This window comes from Cuculus canorus, chromosome 11, assembly GCF_017976375.1.
Source record: "Cuculus canorus isolate bCucCan1 chromosome 11, bCucCan1.pri, whole genome shotgun sequence".
NCBI lineage: Eukaryota > Metazoa > Chordata > Aves > Cuculiformes > Cuculidae > Cuculus > Cuculus canorus.
The window spans coordinates 20,932,659-20,952,437 of NC_071411.1; the positions used below are offsets into that span (position 1 = coordinate 20,932,659).

The 19,779-nt window shown below is 41.9% G+C and overlaps 1 protein-coding gene across 5 annotated transcripts in view; it reads right to left on the bottom strand.

Annotated features, from left to right (window-relative positions):
- Positions 1-7,501: 7,501 nt before the first annotated feature.
- LOC128853247 (IQ motif and SEC7 domain-containing protein 2-like) overlaps positions 7,502-19,779 on the bottom strand; it is a 183,401-nt gene continuing 171,123 nt past the window's right edge. The window contains exons 3-7 of one of the 5 annotated variants that reach the window (XR_008451631.1): positions 16,225-16,281; positions 14,471-14,557; positions 9,713-9,823; positions 8,459-8,590; positions 7,502-7,855 (exon numbers count right to left, since the gene is read on the bottom strand). Coding sequence is in view for 2 of the 5 variants with exons in the window: in XM_054076433.1 (XP_053932408.1) it covers positions 7,789-7,855; positions 14,471-14,557; positions 16,225-16,281 (211 nt within the window). In the remaining 3 variants the exon portion in view is untranslated. The other 4 variants (XR_008451632.1, XR_008451630.1, XM_054076433.1 and 1 more) reach the window with 4 other exon arrangements.

A 19,779-nucleotide genomic window follows, 5' to 3' on the forward strand; every position in this document is an offset into this window, starting at 1 on the left:
GGAGCCAGCTGGAGCACAATAAGATGACCACATGCTTTACATAACTACAGAGGTCAAAAGCAATTGCCATATTGATATTACAGTAGCACAGTTCAGGGTGCTGCTGTACCCATAGGAAGTAGGATAGCTTGAATGACTGAGTGAGTGAGAACAGCCCTACAGAGAAGGACTTGGAGGTGCTGGTTGATGAAAAGCGTGACATGAGTCGGCAACGTGCGCTCACAGCCCAGAAGGCCAACCGTGTCCTGGGCTGCATCTAAAGCAGCGTGGCCAGCAGGGAGGGAGGGGATTCTGCCCCTCTGTTCCTCTCTTGGGAGACCTCATCTGGAGGATTGTGTCCAGTTCTGGAATCCTCAACATAAGGAGGAGATGGTGCTGTTGGAACGGGTCCAGATGAAGCTACAAAGATGATCCGAGGGGTGGAGCATCTCCCATCCAAGGACAGGATGAGAGAGTTGGGGTTGTTCAGCCTTATAGTGACCTTCCAGTGCCTGAAGGGGCTACAAGAAAGCTGGGGAGGGGCTGTTCATAAAGGCTTGTGGCGATAGGATTAGGGGCAATGGGTATAAACTGGAGAGGAGAAGAGTTAGACTGGACATAAGGAGGAATTTCTTCATGGTGAGAGTGGTGAGGCCCTGGCCCAGGTTGCCCAGGGAAGCTGTGGCTGCCCCATCCCTGGAGGGGTTCAAGGTCAGATTGGATGAGGCTTTGAGCTCCCTGATCCAGTGGGAGGCGTCCCTGCCCATGGCAGGGGTTGGAACTGGATGGGCTTGAAGATCCCTTCCAACCTAAACAATTCTATGCTTCTATAACTCTACGAATACAAACCTACAAGGCAGACTGTGCATTGCCAGATGTGTCTGAGAGGGCCAAAGTTTCACTGCCATCTGGGTGCGGCTGTACATGGCCCGAGAACAATTATAGCTGGGAACCTGCTGTATGTGTGCATATATATGTATATACAGGCATGACACTGTGAAATTGGTTTGGAAAAGCTCTCAGACCATTAAGAAAAAGGAAAGAAAATGTCAAAGTACCGAAAGAGAGTAAGATTTAAGTGAATCTTCCCCGTTCTTCACTTTCATTCGTATTACTCAAAGACTATTACACCATTCAGCTTTTCAATGCCAGAGAATGAGAAGAACCAAACGATTGGCAGAAACATGCACATCTGGCTCGCGCAGGCACCACTTCGCCTTCAGTTCTAGCCTCTACGGATACATATTTTACCACTCCGAGTTTGGATAGAGAAAGCATCTTACCTGGAGACTAATAAAAATTGCCTCCCAAATGTTCCTATTCATGGCTAAGCCAACTGTGGACTGTCTCAAGCTGGACTACGTTTTGTGGCCAAGACAACTGCCTGATGAAAAACGTAACAGAGCTCAGCATTCACGGAGCCTCATTGGTATTACAGTGACAGGCTTCCTGCTTCTCCACTTACACACCTCAACCTTTGCCTCCCTTGTTGGCTCTTTGATCATCCCCAAGTGTCTGATGAAAAATGTTGAAGGAGTTGACAATGCTCATTACCGGGTTGTGTTCGGTTTGATTTTAAAAAGCACTGGCTATTTGGTTGCCTCGAAGCACTGAACGAATCCAACCAAGCAGAAAGTAGGAAGAACCACCACTCTTCATGTCACACTTGGAATCTAGTCTGTACTGGCAGTGCTAAGTTTAATATCTTTTCATCAAGCTCCCCAAAAATCAAACAGAAAAATGAATTAAAAAGAGCTTTCAGTAATAAAGACTAATTATAAAGCAAAAGACCTGGCTTTTGGGGGCTGCTGAAGAGGTACAGATGTGGAGAGCACCTCAGCTCCCTCCTAAATCCTGGGGACACCCCCAGCAACCCTGTGCCTTCCACGGCCAGCTGCCAGCAGCGGCCACAGCTGAGAGCCTACTCACTAACAAAGAACAAAGCAGAGCAAAATTGCTTTAATCAGACACCTCGTGACCAACAAGCAAACAAACTTGTTTGTCAGACACATCTGCTATGGCTGAGAGACTGAGCAGTGGGTAGCTGCCTGTCCTCTCCAGCGTCACAATACGTCACCTCATTAATAATCCTGCTTGTAGGATTATAAAATAAAATCATTTAACTAACATTTCCTGACTTAGATTAATTGTATCTGTAGTACACGGGCCTCTGGCAAAACCTTGTCATAAAATATCAATTACAACTAATTGAATTCTCCATAAAGATGAATTTAATTGAGGAAGAGAGCAAGACTGATTTCAATACTATCTCATTTTCAGGTGTGCAATGCTCCAGTGACTGGCTAGAAAAAAAATTCAGAGATGAATGAAATGTGACATAATTTCTTTAGGAAAAAAACGTTTACATTAATGGGCCATAAACTGGTTTGATTTTATGCATTTGTTCTTAGCCAAAAATCGCTAAAGGCGATCATACAAACAACATCAAAAAAATAAAGCCAAAAAACTCTAATGGATGTGAAAATAAAAGCACTTAATTGAAACATGAGAAACTAGAAAGGGACATATTTCTCATGAAAAATACATTGCGTAGATGATTTCAGTTGAATACGGAAAGGAATCATAACTCTGGGAAACAATAGTCTTCGGCTATGGGACATTTCAGCTTCTCAGTTTGTTTATTAAACACAGATAATTACCGTGATGTTTCCTAAAAATCTCATCCCCAGCTCTAACACAAACCAGCAATACACATATTTCACAAAAATAACTAAGGCAAAACACAAACTGCAGATCAAGATGTCAGCTGAGCTGATCCCAGACTACCTGGGATCTTTGAACTCTCTCGCCCTTACTGGCATCTGTATTTAATCAAAGTTAGGTACTGAAATGTTTGCTATCCAATTGCTGTGCAAAGCAGACCGTGTTAGCTCCATTTTGTTTGGAACTTGTACCATTCCGCTGTGAAAACCAAAAATAACTCCCTATGAGTGAGTCCCTCCCATGCCCAGAAAGGTCTCCAAAGCCTCTTTTAAGGCTCACTGAATGAACGCCTCTGTGTCACAGGGTGGAAAGCGAATGGCAGCAGGACTGAGTCATAAAAGGTCAACGAGTAACAGAGAGCAGGAGGCTGTATTTGATCTAGCCAGGAAAAATGCTCACTGAACTCATTAGATGCTGCTTCTCCTTGTGAATTGACTCAATCGAGGTCGGTCTCCTCTTTGCTTACCTATTTTTGTCAGCTCATCAGAGCCAGCGGTCCCCCGATCGCAGGTAGGAACCAGCCCCTACAAGCACAGAGTTCACTCCCCGGCACGCACAGGTAATCCTGCCCTGTGCCAGGGCCTCCTTTCCGAAAGAAAGGCAAAATGCCCTTCACCAAGCACTAAAGGAGGAGAAGAGGGGTGTAAAAACCCAGCTTCTGTTCAGCTGAGTCACATTAAGCTCTGCTGATGCTTCAAAGTCTCTGTGCAGCTGTGCTCGAGCACAGGTTCCCCACCCAGGACTGAGCGACTGCTGCGCACACTCTGTTAAGTTAAAAGAAAATGTGAAACGTACCTGCACAGGAAGAAAGTTCACAGAGACAAATGCCCTGCAATTACAGGCGTGGAACCTGAATGGAATTAATGATAATAATTCAGCAGAGGTGGAATAGTCAAACTAGGCTTTCTGCTGTGTGGACCATAAAAAGATCTACCTAGTAGTCCTGAAATTGGTTTATGCCTTTTAAAAAAAGAGTAATTATCAATTTCTTTATTTGAAAGCCCACCAGATGTCACCTATGGATTAGTTTCTTGGCAAAATCTACCAGAGCCTAGAAGTATCCCTACATGTTTGTCTTGTTCTTATTCTTTTGTCTCTTTTGCCAGCAGACGTTTGACAGTTAGGATGTAGGATACACCCCATGGCTATTCATAGACCGTTAAACACACGCACCTTCCCTGGAACAGACTCTGCATTACAGCTCGAGAAAGGCAGAGGCAGACTGAACTACACAAGCGAGGGATGTATTTATGATGAGTTATAAAATAGGAAAACAACAGCAAGCGTAGGGCATGCTGGCGTATATATCCATTACGCCATTCCACATGATCAATGCTTCTCCATCTCCAGCACTAATAGCATGCAAAAGTAAATATAGCTGCCTCTCTCCTTTTTTTTTTTTTTTATGTAATAAAAGAGGCTGTATTTGTAATGTCTGACTTACTGAGAAAGCTGGGACACAGGCTGCATCGGAGCTCCCTCCAGCCACCGCTTCAGGAACTGTTCAATCACTACTGCAAAAACCTCGGAAAATTCAAACACTCATAATCCTGGCACCAAAGTAAAGATTTTAAATGCTTCCACAGATGCTTGTGTAGATATTTTCGGGGTTTCCATTTCCTGAGAACTTCCGACTCCGTTTCAGCATCTGAAGTGAGAAAGGACTTGGTGCTGCACAGCAAAGCGGTCAGTTTGGCAAATCAGCATTATGTAAAGGGGAATGTCACCCTTTCCTAAGCATGAGTCAGGAGGTGTCAGGGGGACTAAGCCTTCTCAGGCAGGCTGTGTCTTCTGAACGCACGTACCAACCAGCCAAGCTCCTGCCTCTTGACTATGACCTCTGTGAGTCACCTGAAATGCTACTTTAATGCTGCTTCATTCCAATCAGCAGATTACATCCCGCCAGCCCCAGGCACCTGCTTAAGTAAGGAGCTTCCCTGACCGTAAATCATACGCGTAATTCAAATTCATTATGAATCTCAAGTTGCTTGAAATCGTGGCAATCCACATTCAACGACGTAGCTAGTGGAATGGATGAAGGATGTTATTAAAAGCTTGATTTCAGTCCTACTTAAGATCTACACCCTACTACATTTTTCAGGGGGTTATTTCTTCTCACGCTACACCATATTTTGCTTCAGCTAGTTAGAGTTATTTTCAAGTCTGCTTTGGGGGATGAGTCTCTAATTGGTCACAGTTGAACTGGTTTTTGCTCCATCTAGTGGTGTATAAAAATCCATACCATTCATGCGCAGTGTCATATCACGCGCTGCTCTGAGCTGCTTTCATGACTTCCCATAAACACGTGCAGAAAATAACGACAAGTCAGTAGTTGCTCTCTAAATCTGAAGTCTCACCCACCCATTTTAGGCAAAACCACCCAAAAGAATCTAAGACCTCAACAGGTTTGCAAAGGAGAACTCCACATTGCAGAAGAAAAACAAAAGAGTTTGATCTTCATAGGTGCAAGGGTGGAAAGATGCCAGAGGAGAAATTCCCTAACTGAGCTCCCTGAAAGCAGCAGCTTTGCTTCAGTCCTTTGAGCTCCCAAGTGAAGAAATTTGGTCTATAAAAATACGAAAAATGCCATTTCTCCTCCAGCTTCTGTACCAGAATGCACAATAAGTTTTCCACCCTTCACAAGTTCAAATCCATCAAGATACTGGGAGAAAGAGGAAACTTTTCCACCAGTATGTTTCTCTGTTTTATAACAGTGGGCAGCATTTAGGTCAACTCTTAAACCGGTTAACTAAAGAGAACCCCTGCTAAGTTCTAGTGCTAAATCCTGAGCTTCACAGCATGTTTTATTCAGCCAGCCACTGTTTAATTAAATAGGAAAATGTTTACTTCTCCATTTCTGACTTTCACTGTATCAGGCAAAGTCAGCTCCTCTATTTGCTCCACAAAGAGTAAATTCCATGATTTGATGATACTATGGATACCAACTCAAATTGTTCCAAATGCCAGCAACTTGTAATGACTCTATTTTCCTTTAACTGGAAAACTACTGCATAGACAGCATCCTGTTACAGCTAATGGCACCGATCAGTCCTTGACTTCATTTTTTCCTGAGACGCATCATTAACTATAACCACATTCCGGATAATCAAGTGCCCTCTCTTCAAGGCAAGAGGCTGGCACCGGAGTTGGTGGCTTTAATTTTCATGTTTAAACAGTATTCTTTCTCCTCTGTTTTCCTTTACACAAATATATAAAAGAAATTTATTGAAAGATTGGACAAATCCTACCCTATGGAAGAGAATAATTACAGTGCTTCTGTTCAGTACACTGAATAGAGACAGTTAATTACTGTTTACAGTTGGGAGGGAGATAAGCAAGTCAAAATATCAGAAATCCCTACTGTTTCTATCTTTGGGAAACAACTCTGAGAAACTCTTAATTATAGCAGTAAAAGACCTAAATTGTCAGCAACATCCAAACATGTCAGTGGTTTACCCTGCCCAGTAAACATTCGAGCTGTTCCAGGGATGTGATCAGCTGCGGTAAGCTATGACACAGTTTTTGCATCCATAATTTTCACATTTTACAGTGGGAATGAAAGCACTTCATATACATTGTATTGCCAAGTTATTGAGGAACACATAGAACTATGGAACATTCAGTACCAAAAAACAGGAGAATCTGTATATCGCTTACAGTCAGAATAAAGGACGTAGACAAACTCTTAGAAAATCATCAAGGCAGATTAGCCTTCTGCCAGCAAATTCATCCTTAGGCCTTGGCTGCTTCATGGCCATATCTCAGGCAAGCGCAAGAAAACATTTAACAGGAAGGATAGTATTGGTGAAATCCTAAGAAACAGTAGATCAAATCTAACTGGAAAGCAAATAACCTGTATTCTGTTTTTCACATGATTCCTTCAGGGTGATAAAAAAGCACATTATACAGGACGAGAACAAGCCTTACGCTACCTTGGCAGCTCTTCCCGTCTTGATGCTGATGATTCTCCTTTCCTCCCATCCTCAAAGCTGCATATAAATAGCAGCTTTTCACCCTACACCCAACCACCTCTGCCTTTACACAAGCTGCTTCTTCCCCTCAGTTTTAATTTCTTGCTAGCTTCAGGCTAGTAAATGCCAGCTCATTGAAATTCTCTTTCCTGGTGTATTTGCTTGGGCTGTTTAAGTCTGGAAGATCCAACCAGTAGAAATTAGTTATTTTAGAGTCACAAGATACATCTGGAAAGATGTGATCAAAGTGCCTTTTGGGCAATGGCAACTTGGACACCTGTGGACTTGTTCACAATTACCTGGTTGCAGCTACAGGACCACTCCAGTATAAGTTCCTTCCTTTAATGACAATCTTGTGCACAGCTTAGAGAAAAATACTGTCATCAGTTAAGTAACAGAAGTACATGAGTAATGATCTAGAATTTTTGCTAATGCTTAATACAAGACTTTCACAAACACAGGCAAACAGAATCAGAAGACAGGCCTCAAGAAAGCTTCGAAATGTAATCACTTGTAGCTGGAGTATCTGCTCTAACAACGTAAATGTTCTGGTTCCTCAGAAAAGCAAAGAAAGAATGGTTAACCTCAATATAGCATCATTCATAAAATGCGCTGTAGGTTTTTGTCCAATCTTGAAACAAATCTCTAGGGCTGTTAGCAGCAAAACCAGCCTAATTCAGATGATAAGAAACAGCTCCCCTCCCATCCCATATCCTCAACATTTGGGGGAGAAGAAATCACATTAGTTTGTACCCTTCATACCGCATGACCATGTACATACAGTAACAAAACTCACAGTACACTTAAAGTCTTATGGTACTGTTTATTTTAGTGGTAAATAAACTGCATTTTATGGATTTGTTTACAGTTTGTGTGTGTTTTAAATACTGGACAGAAGGAAGAGAGCTGTAGAAAAGCTTAGAGAGGAGATTACCAGGCGTCGACGGCAAAAAAATTACGGCTGTACCATTCTGAATAACTCAAACTTGACATGAATCAGACTCCTATGGCATCCATGCAAGCGTCAGTCCCATACACACCAGTAAGAGAGGAGAGGAGAGATGGGCTATACAGATGTGGCACTGACTGCACACTTAGCGACCCCGAGCTTCTGTTATCTTGAAGATGGACTACTAGACCCCGAAGGTGGACAGCAGAACTGGTGCAGAACATTATCTTCCCTGCCAAGGAAGAGGAGGGGGCAAGAAAGAAAAGAGACAGAGGAACAGAATCATAGGGAACAGCATTAGGAAAATTAAGCTTGAGATTTTTTTGGTTTTGCTTTTAAATCCACAAATAGTTAAACTTGTTTGTATGTAGCATCTGATTAACCCATTTCAATCTCAGAGACAAGACTTTCAACACAATGAAGAACAAACAAATGAACCCAGGCCAATGCTTAGAGTTAAACTCTGAGGCAAAAGCTCTTTTGAAGGACAATTTCTGTTCTTCCCAAAAGAAATATGACATTAAGTCATATATATAACCTGTATATGTATACTGTGGCTACACCCCTTTCTTTTTAACACCTTTAAAAGAAACTTTCCACAGGTATTTTCACTGCCCATATTCCACCAAAAATGCAGAACGGATGCATTCCCCTTCTGCTAGTGATTTACACACAGAAATATTGATGATTAACAGATCTGCCCTTTACTCCTCCCCCCATCTTCTTTTCAAGTAGAAGGAAGAACTCTGTTGCCATGCACAGTTGCCAGCATCATGAATGGTGCTACAAACCAGAAGGCACAAAGGCTATCAAAGAAGCAGTTTGGAATACCTACATCTGTAATGCTATAATGTGCTTTATGGCGGGTGGAGGAAGGGATGCCGGCTTAGCAGGAAGCTTGTACGAGGTCACTTCTTTATCAGTAATACAACCACGAGTGGTCACTTCCTTTAAACTAAATAGCAAGCTAAAGGAGGAGGATGGGAAGGAACATAATGAAGGAAGAAAAACAAGAACATCCAAAACCAAATAGTAAATATCATGCTATTCTGCCAACAGCTTGCCGTGTACGAACACAATTCACCATTTTTGCATTGCTAGATCACGTAGGCATCAAGTGGAAAATTCCAAGTATTACTATAATTATGCCAGCTTTCCTTTGCCATAGGGTTTGAACACAGATGCCTTACATAACCACCCGAACCTCACACTGACTTTGCACAGAGCCTATGTTTTGGTCAGAGCTTGGATCTGTTTTGCTTTATTCACTGGCATATTGCATCTTGGTTGCAATCTGCTGGCTGCTCTGAGCTCTCTTCCTTTCACTCCTTTCCTCAATTTGAAAAAATATTGTCACGATTTTAAATCTCTGCATATATTGGAGGCTACAGTGCTTAAATGTGCTAAGTTATATAGGTAGGCAATTGTTATTCTGTTAGAAATAAAAGATTCCTATACTACATTTTTGGGGGCAGGAAAGTTCAATAGATAGTCATATCAACAGTACAGAGGATTCTAAAGTTCAGTTTGTGCAGCTACGGCTTCACCTGTGACTAGTATTTAACTGGGGAAGTACCACAAGACTGAGGAGTCTGCTGTGTCTTGTGAGGTTTCTTTACAGACACTCGTATGAAGGACGTGAAATATTTGCTCTAAAGCCTTGCAAGCGGTCCAGTGTTCATCAGGGGAAAAAGCAAATGGAGAGTTGCAAAGAACCAAACTGATCTGTATAGAGGTATTTTTCACTTTGGGGCATTTAAGCACAAGATTCCCAGTTTTTCCCTGCCTGTGCCCAGCGTGCAAGAATTTTCTTCAAAAAAACTTAGGAGAACCCAAACCTTTCTAACACAATATAGAAGCATCTGCCAGCTGGACTTTGTTGGAGGTTAAGCTTCTGTGTTAACCAGTTATGGTAACAAAACAGCTACAATGCCTACCAGCGGCTCAGACAAAAAGAAATAGCATGATCAATCCTTCTATCATCTTCCATACAGAGGTTTGTTGCATGTAAGCCAAGATTACCTGGTGAAACAAAGATTCCGCATTAAAATTTCACATAAGCACAGTATTTTCAGAATAATGTCTTTACCTCCCAGAGGTGGTGATTAAACATTAAGCAGGTAGAGACTGCAAGAAAATGATGGGATTTCTTTGGTACTATAACATCCTTTGCATTATCTTTTTGTTTTCACAGGTATCACTGGGGAAAAGAAAAAAAAAAAAGAAAAGAAAAGTCTCTAGCTTCGAGATTTTGAAAACAGTCTTCGGACATGATAAGGGTATCTAGTTTAATATTAAGAGGATGGAATGTGAAGTGGATGGAGAAAGGAATGAGCGACAGCCAACATTTCATGCAAATCAGAACAAGGAAATCATAACTATGAATAAACACATCATGCTTTGATATTAGTGGTAAGCAAATCTGTCCACAGTTGTATCTATCAGCCTATTACATATCCATACAAAGAATATAGACATGAATAAGGCTATTTTCCCAAGCATGGGCGCTCTTCTAACACTGTATCTTCCTGCGTGGAGCCATTCCTACATCCATTTCTGCTGTAACACTCCTCACACCAAAGCCCGAATAGCTCACAGCTACAGGGCGTTAAAAACGAAACAAAACAGCCTCCTGATTTCAGCTGAGCAGGAAGCCTTCTCCAGGGCTGGGCTGGTGAACTGTCCTCAGGCTGTGCACGAACGCTGCCTGCTCAAAAATGGTGTAAACATCTCAGTCATTGAAGGTTTCAGTGATGTCCACCTAGCAGGGCACAGAAGTGTGTGCGCGTTAGCGTAAGGCAGCTAGCTCCTGTACAGGGAGGCTGGAGTACACCCCGAAGTGTTTTACATCGATGTCTTTAGAAAATAAATACAGAATAGATAAATATATAATAAATAATCATGATTAAACTGCCTTTCTCTGTATGTCGTTCCAGCTCTGGGCTTCGTTTTGCGCCTCTTCTGCCTGCAAGGCCACGGGGACAACGTGGGCCACATCAAGCAAGAGGCTCAGCTTCTTGCTGAGATGATCCAGGACCTTCTGGCAGCCTTTCCAGGGCGTACCAGCATCTCCTGCACTTTGCCCTTCCCGCCAGGCATAAACCCTGTATTGAAATGACCTCTAACAAACACAGAGCACCGCTCAGAATGCGCAGCGTCGGACTAAAGTACATAATTTTTAAGGCTCTCCTTTGAGAGGCAGGAAGGGACTCAAAGAAGCCAAACTACAGATGTAACTGGGTTGGTTTGGTGGTTTCGGTGTTTTTTTTTTAACTTCCAAACAAAAATAAATCAAAATGGGCAAGTGCAGGAGGCATCCGTGGGCTGACTGCAACTAGCCAGAAGTACATGATCTGCTTAGGCTTCCTAAGACTTTTCTTACAATAAGAGAATGCAAGATAACTTGTATTATTTCTGTCTATTTTGAACACTGTAAAATGAGCAAGGGATTACTGCAATAGCTGCAGTTATTAAAAATGCATTATTTCCCTATTAACAATTCAAAACAGATGCCAAAGATCATCTTGACTAGAAACGAAACTGCTGGAGTGAATAAAACAGCCAGCAATTAGCTAACAGCAAATCAGAAATGCTCCCGAGCTCACTGTAGTGCATTCACTAATTGCTTCTTTCAGAACAAATTTAATTTTTAATTCTGGGCTACAAAATTAATCCCACTGTGTATTTTCTAAATAAAACCTCAAAACTGAAGTTAGAATGAAGCATTCATTTCTGTTAGTTTTGCTTCTAATGATTTCTATTTATAAATTGATAAACGGGAAGAGTAAAAGCTAAATTTAATACTATCGAATATATGTGAAAATGTAAAGCCCAGTCTCGACAGTGCTGGAGTAGCTGCATTTTACTCACAGCAACAGGACTCCCATACAGAGGCCATTTAACAAAACAGGTGCAAAACTGAACTCGACTACAGATTAAAGATGTTGTGATGTCCAGTTAAAAAAATCAGTTTGGATACAACAGCTTCAGAAATTTAACTCATGGGTCAACTGAACAAATTCCTGACATGCGGAAGAGCAACAGCCTGGCACGAACACACCTCCACTTTTGGGTGTAGGATACGACCTGGGATGGCACTCACATCGCTGTATAATTTGAAACTGAAGTCTACAGAACAAACTCGCAGCTCTTTTTTCCTTCGCAAGAACAGAGTGCTCCAGGACTGCAGAACACAGTGCAGTCCCCGGCTCAAAGTAGGGCTGAATAGGTCAAGTTGCTCAGGGCTGTGTCCAGTTGAACTGAAGACAGAGATACCACCAGAGCTACCTTCAACGATGCTTATGGTGGAATTGCCCTCTCTCCCCTGGAACTGGAATTTTCCTTACTGCAATCAGCTTTTGTTGCCTCTTGTCCTGTCCTGTTCTCTCCTAGAGGAGGCTGGTTGCACCTTTTCAATACTCTCCTTGAATGGGGCTGAAGACAAGACCAGCCCTGAGACTTTTCTCCAGGCTGAATAGGTCCTGTTTCCTCAGCCTCTCCTCACTTCTCGTGTGCTCTGGCCCCCAGACACCTTTCCTGGACTTGCTCCGGCATCCTGATGTTTTTCATGAAGCCAGACATGCTCCAGAGGAGGTTCACAAGTGCTGATAGAACAAAGGATGTGTCTCCTTCAGCCTGCTGGCCACTCTTGCTCATGGAGACCTGGATATAGTTGGCTGCCTTTGCAATAGACCACGCTGCTGGTTCACTCAAAAAAATTTTTCACGGAAAGGGTCATTGGGCACCAGCAGAGGCTGCCCGGGGAGGGGGTGGAGTCACCTTCCCTGGAGGGGTTTAAGGGACGGGTGGATGAGGTGCTGAGGAGCATGGTTTAGGGAGTGTTGGGAATGGTTGGACTCGATGACCCAGTGGGTCCCTTCCAACCTGGTGATTCTATGATTCTATGATTAACATCTTCTGCAAAAGCTCATCTTACACCCCAGTAACTGGTGTGTTGGGCTGTGGGAGAGAGGTATGAGGAGAACAAGGCCATATCTAATCCTTAAGTCCTTTGCCTAATCCCTCAGAAACCAAAAAGAGCTTAGCACCGACCACATGCTGCTGGTGGACGTAGGCTGGTTAGCCAGGAAAGGGGGTGAGCGTGGTGTAGAGCACATTGTCTCCTGGCAGCTGGTGACCAACACATGCTTTTCTTCATTACTGTGAGGTGAACACCACTACATTATGAATTGTTGGAAGTTCCCGTATCTCCATCAATTCTAGTTGAGTTATGGCTTTATATCTAAACAGAGTTGAAGAGTTTGAGACCTAAACGTCCTTTAGAGTAAATGAGGTCAGTAACGAATTCCTTCACACATCCTAATCCCTAACAAAAGCTGAAGGTCTTATGGCCTATGCTTGGGCATTATCCAAATCTGCATGTTGTTTTATATACTGACACTTTAAACTGGACATGCTTCACTTCTCTAGCCACACTTAGGGCATTTATTTTTTTACTGTGAAGACAAAAACCCAAAGAAAGGCTAAAGTTTGGGATTTTTTAAAGCACAAAGCCACGCTGCTATCAGTTTCAATTCCAGGAGAAATACTACTGATAAAAATAATAACCTATGTGGAGCAAGATACTGAAGTATTCAAGAAACAACTGTTATTGCCATCAATATCCCTACAGGAAGATCTTCAAAAAGTCCTTAAAATTAAAGTATTATGCACTAAGGGCAAAGGAAAACCAAAAGCTTCATTAAAAAGCAAGTGGAGAATCTAACAGTGTTCAGGCACTGCTCCTCACTGCAGGAATACTGTGTTGTTGTACAGCTCAACTACGGATTCACTACCACCAAATAAAATGAGAGCTCTGATGGGAGAAAAAAACCCCAAACGTACAAACAGATGCTGCAATGTCAAACAACAAGATGGATCCAAACATGCATGGTTGGAGATAACTAAGAGATGAAAGACTCAAATCAGAAATATGTTTATGCATTTACAGATTTAGGATTCATTGCCTGGTTTTGTCTTTCCTTATTACCACTGCAAAGTGATTTGATTTTTCAGCACCAGACTTCCAATATTTTGATATTGATATTATTCATGAGCTGGCAATTATCACCAAGTTAAACACTAATAGTAAAAGTAAAAATTAAAGACAATTTTTTCATGACATGCACAATTTCTTAACAGTTTTCATATCTCTAATTGCTTAGATTAGCTGTCCTTTGATGCTTCTATAAGATGACTGTTAAAATAAACACTGGCACTGCTAATGAATTGTACTAAGATTCGCAACTATTGATCAAAGAGAACTTGGAAAACACATAGTGAAGACATCTATGTTAAACAAAGCTTTATGAGCTGTAATATATATGTATTTTTATATATTCAGGGCAGATTTTGCTTGCCATCAAGGGCCTGCATCTGTTTAAAAAACCCTTACTTCTATTAAAATCAAAAGGCAGGGCTGAGCCTTCAGCGAGTCCATGCCTTTCACCTTCAGAGTGCCACAGTGCCTGGCTTTCCTCACGTACTGTCATGGAATATTCAGGAGTTCAAAGAAGTGTTGCTCAGAACAACATCAATATCCTACATAAACTAAATAAACATTTCAATCTGTTCCTTACGTGAGAACTTAATCCTACATCCTCCTACCTTCCGAGGAGTCTCGAGGGCTGTGCTGCTTACAGCACAAACTCATCTCGCTGTGCAAGTCGAGCACCTGAGAGAAGCGAACACGACTATCCTAGAAGATGTTACAGATGTTTGATATGGTTCTCTAATTCTTTTTTTGTTTTCTTTTAAAACTTAAAGTCCTATCCCTTGTCTTACGTCAAACTGTAACATTAGATTTCTCTCCGAAAAGAAGAAGTGGCCGGACCATATCTACTCTTACCTGTACTCTGAGTGTGTGGCAGGGACAGCTAGCTGGGTATGGTACAATGGAGCTGGACAGCAAAACTGGTGCAGAGTATTTAAAGACCTACGACACAAGGAAAAACACAAAGTCAAACACCGAGTGTTTAGAAAGGGGCTCTTTTTTTGTTGTTGTTGTTAGGGAAAAGCAGGTGCTAATAGGATTATTTGAAACTCATGATAGCTTTGAATGAAATTTGATGTACGGCTGTCAATTCTGCATCCCAGGCAATAGAAAGGGAAATAGTCCCCTGGTTTAAATATGCACGTTGAGAATGGCAGTGATGAACTGTTGCAATGAAGAATCAAAGTTTTGTTGTGAAATTAAGATAAAATGCCAATTTAAGATTTTGGGTTTGCCTTGTCATGCGGAACAGAGGCAAAAGCTAAACAGTGAGGGTTAAATTCCTATGGAAATGAAGCTTCAGACTTGCACGTTACTCTGCACCAGTCAAGCTGTTTGTTTGTTAATGGAATTACAAACACAGCGCTTAAGCATGAGGAGGAACAATGTGATGAATATGAACATAAGCTTTCTTCAGGCCCAGCAATTATAAATGTATTGCAATATGCCACTTATAAATGTGAACGAATCTGAGTTTCACCCCAGTTTGAAACAATATTCGTAAATGTGCAATACTAATTTAATTATGTCAGTTGTTCAAAGCATGGAAAAATAAGAAAGGCTTTACAACACAGAAAGATATTCTGCACCCAGATCATTATGTTTGTATTATTTCATGAAAAATACAGAAGAGCCGCAAGACAAGATACTGCATCTGAAGTAAAGCTTAGAAAATCTTCAAGCAACACACAGTCCGCTTCTCACCATTTTTAATGTTTGTGCCAGGAAACATTAAACAAGCTTTAGCACAGTAAGTCCTCCATGATAAAACCACCTCATCAATTTTTTAAGACACGGCATTCTTCTAGGAAATCATTAAAAAATTAATCAATATTTCCTAGCTCTTACAGTGCGTGCACAGGGAAGGAGTAGCCAGTAAATTGAAAAATCTTCATTTAAGGTTTGAGTCCAAACTGACTATTAACTAGAGAATGTGTGTATGTATAAGCACATGCACCTTTCTGCCCGCCCCCACCTACTGCCTGGCATCTTGACAAAGGTTTGAGAAGATTGATTTGATTCTTCTGCATCCCTGAGGCTTAACTTGAATCCTGTGAGGTCACTTTCTTATAAGATCAAACAGAGTGGTTAAACAAAAAAAAAGTCAGTCTTTGTTCAGAAACGAATCAGTTACTGAGCCTTGTTTTAAGAAAACAAGGTCAGCCTGGTCTGGTTGCCGTTGCCAACGGTGTGCCAGCAACTGCATGGCCAAGAGGAGTTGGGTTTTTTTCTGATGGTAACTCCTGTCCAGTACTGGAGCTTTGAAAACAGAAGTGCAATAAAATTCAGACCCAAGGCAGATTGCCATAGCATAGTTTGGGTTGGAAGGGACCTTAAAGATCATCATGGGACATACCCTGCTAACGCCTCGCAGTGCACGGTTACTCATGGGTGCCACCTTCAAACCACTTGGAAAGATGACCAGAACAATTCCAAAGAAAGATGGACAGTGTTACTGAAAACAGTGATGGACCATGATAAAAGCAGTTAGAACACGCAAAAGCTGTATTTTCTGACAAGAACCACATACGATATTCACACAAGCTGCTCCACACCATTCACAGCACCAGGGTGGTAAACTGTAAGTGTGCATTGCACGACAGTCTCACATTGGGTGGGGAAACCGAGCACACTGATGGAATCGCTGCTTCCTGCTTTGTAAATACCTAGTTTTTTTCAGTAGAAGCAAAAGGAGGAAATTAGTATGAGGGTATCCCAGATTCCCTTCCCACCACCCATTTTTTTTCTACACAAATCTCTATCCTCATCAATAGTACCTCTTTCTTTGGAGAATAAACCAGTAAACACATGAAACTGTCTGGATTCAGTTTTGCTCAATAAAGCATTTTGAACAGACCTTGCTCCTGGCTATTTCAAAGAGAATCTTCCCACAAGGTTCCAGAAATCTGTCCTGCTCCGACTTTCCTGGGTTCCATTAAAATATAAATAATAATGAAGAAAGTTCTCCGTATATTCACAGCTTGCTCATTGGCAGTTAAGGTTAATACTCACCTATTGCACAAGACTGGTTCGGAGCTCAATTGCTTTGAGTTTCTTTTTGAAAGTGCAGTAGAAATGCAGAAGTCCAATTATCTCGATAGCAAATAAGAAATGCCAAAGGTTTGCCAAGTAATTGCTACACTGGCACTCCGCGTGTCATAAGTGCAGGTACAGAGCAAATAAAGCAAAAGACAACGCTCAGCGGCTGGCGTGTAATGCAGTCACCACGTATCATTGCTGTGTTCCAACAAGACCATTGCAGATGTCAAAGATGTACGTTCAATACTTAAGGTTAGATGGTTAGATGGTTAGATTTTGGGCATTTCCTAGGGTGTTCAAAGATAGGCTCTTTGTCCAACTAGTCCAGTAGCAAACACGCAGTTTGGACTCTGCTCCAGATTTTAAGATTCAGGTCTATCTTGCCCCAGAGCCTCGGTTGCTCTATACCACCCTGACTGATGCCCCGTCAGCCTGATAAAAGATCAGGCTTAGCCTTTACAGCCTCCGTCACAGCTTGTTAATTTTACCCAAAGCAAATCTACCTTCTGCTGGCGCAATCTAAGGTCTGTATGTGGCATTTTGCACCTTCAATCACCTGCTGAAACATCACTTTGTTCATTTACTTCTCTGGAACGTATCAGAAAAAGTTCAAGAGTCAGATGTCTTTTTTTTAAACCGTACAGCTAGATCTTTCAATCAGCTTTCAACACAAATTTGCATTCAAAATAGAACTGACTTGCTAAGTTGCAACACCTAAAGACATCAGAAGACATAGATTTAAATAATTTGGAGAAGCAATCACTTCCCCTGTTCACAGTTTCAGAGATACTTGGCCCTATTAAGTTTAGTTTCTACATTTCTAATCTGTGATCTTCAAAAGATGATTTAAGATATAAACAGAGCACAGCTATTTCGGCGCTGACACAAGACAAACAACTCAAGCGACAGATGCTTCTTCCAGCAACTTCAGTTACTGAAACACTACTGCAACATCCCAGTGGACACTGGAGCTTTGCAATTTCCTGCCTCCAGGCCAAGTTTCTTCCAGCTCCCCCAGGTCCTCACGGACAGGAAACCTCTATCAATTTTCTTTTAAACAAGTTATTTTGAGAACAGATTATTCAAACAATAAAACCAGAACCAAAACTAATCCCATCTTGAAATCGTGTTTCCCTCAGGACACCAACATAACGATAACAATCCAGCTGCAAAGTAGTACGCAAACCCAAAATAAGTTTAACTGTCCCTCTTGTTTCTATATAAATTGCATTATGTTTGCCATTAGAAACCACTCATTTTAACAACACTTACATATCCATCAGCAATGGCCACTCTTTTTATCCTTCCAGTACTAGACACTTGTTCAGACATACAAATACTAAAAAAAGGATTACTGATCATCTCCACGCCACCACCATATTTTTTTTTCATTTACTTTACAATCACAACAAACCTCCCAAACACAGCAGGCAATTTTCTCAGTATTGGTTTTAAAACAACCTGGGAGAACAAAATAACAGGCTATTGACTTGGAATTACTTCTGCTTTAAAAGGCTATCCTCTTACTGTTATCAGAATGTCCTCGTCAGAAGGATGGTACCCATCCTCCTGCTCCTGGCAGCAGGGCAGCACTGCGGTGCTAACGGCTGGAACATGAACCCCTTCCCTCCAGCAACATGTTGTGTGCCTGGAGAAGGTTGTCCTCCTACCCCTCAACAGCCTACGGTACTTACTACAAGTCAGGATGTTTTTATTTTGCTACTGTTTAATTTTAAGCGCGTACAAACCTACGAGCAGGCTGACAGAATTATATATTATGGGTATAAACTGGAGAGGGGCAGATTTAGACTAGACATTAGGAGGAATTTCTTCACGATGAGAGTGGTGAGACAGTGGCCCAGGGAAGCTGTGGCTGCCCCATCCCTGGAGGTGTTCCAGGCCAGGTTGGATGGGCCTTGGGCAGCCTGAGCCAGTGGGAGGTGTCCCTGCCCACTGCACGGGGCTGGAACTGGATGGGCTTTAAGGTCCCTTCCAACCCCAACTATTCTATGATTCTATGAGTATTGAACACCCCTGTCTTTGAATTTCCTCCTAGCAAGATTATCAGCTTTCAGACAGAAGAGAACGAGAAACTGTTGTCTCCTAGATGCTCAGTAAAAGTGTACCACTACAGGACCACAGCTGGAAGAAATGTCTTTTTTTTTTATAAAGTCAATGATGTGGCTGATGATAAGAGTTTACCAAGTACGTTTGTTCATTTGAAATGCTGCATTTTTCCTCAGCCATACTACTTCACACACTATTCCCCTTCTTTGTTAGAAATGGCAATCTGCTCACCTCCATCTGCCTTCTCCCTTTTCTTCTGCTACATTTTTCCATGAGGTGTTTGTTCCAATGAGTATGTGCAAGCAATACTAAAAAAATTCGATACCAGCCCAGGCTCCTACACTGCCTCAGGCACTCGCCGGATCCCCGGCGCTAGGTAACACAGATCGTTTTTAAAATTAGCCTGTAAACAGCAGAAGTGCTAGACAAGATCATCCCCTATATCAGCACGTTCACTTCAACGTCAGCTGAGGTAGCCAAGAATGATTTGTTTGACTGGATTCATGCCTATAGGCTAATAAAGAGAATACTTCCATTTCTCAGTATTTTATCCTGAAGAAGAATAATACTGTTTTATGAGCTGAAAATATTCTTTCTCGCACTCATGCAGAGTTATGGCTGGCTGAGATTAGAGAAGACTCTAGTTAAACACCAGTAAGGACTGCCCTATTATTGTTTACTAAATCTAATCATTTCTGTAAGGAGAAAGAAAATTTGAAATACAATCAAACTGATCTCCAGAGAGGTGTCAAGCAATGAAAGTCACAATAATACAGACTCATATTGACTCCAGCTAAAAGTCTGCTTATTAGCATGCTAGAAAGGCTCTCAGAACCAACACTCTGACGGCACCCACAAGACAACTTGCTTTTTGGAAACTCACCCCAGCAGAGAAACAGAGACACATCTGCTAAAAGAGGATTTAGCAGATGAGCCAGCTGCATGTGCAAGGACAAATCCCTACTGTTCTGACACCCAAGATATTCCTTTCACTGTTTGGATCTCCACCCAAAGTACACGGGACAGGATGGTTTTGGCTTCTGAAGTAGCACTGAAAA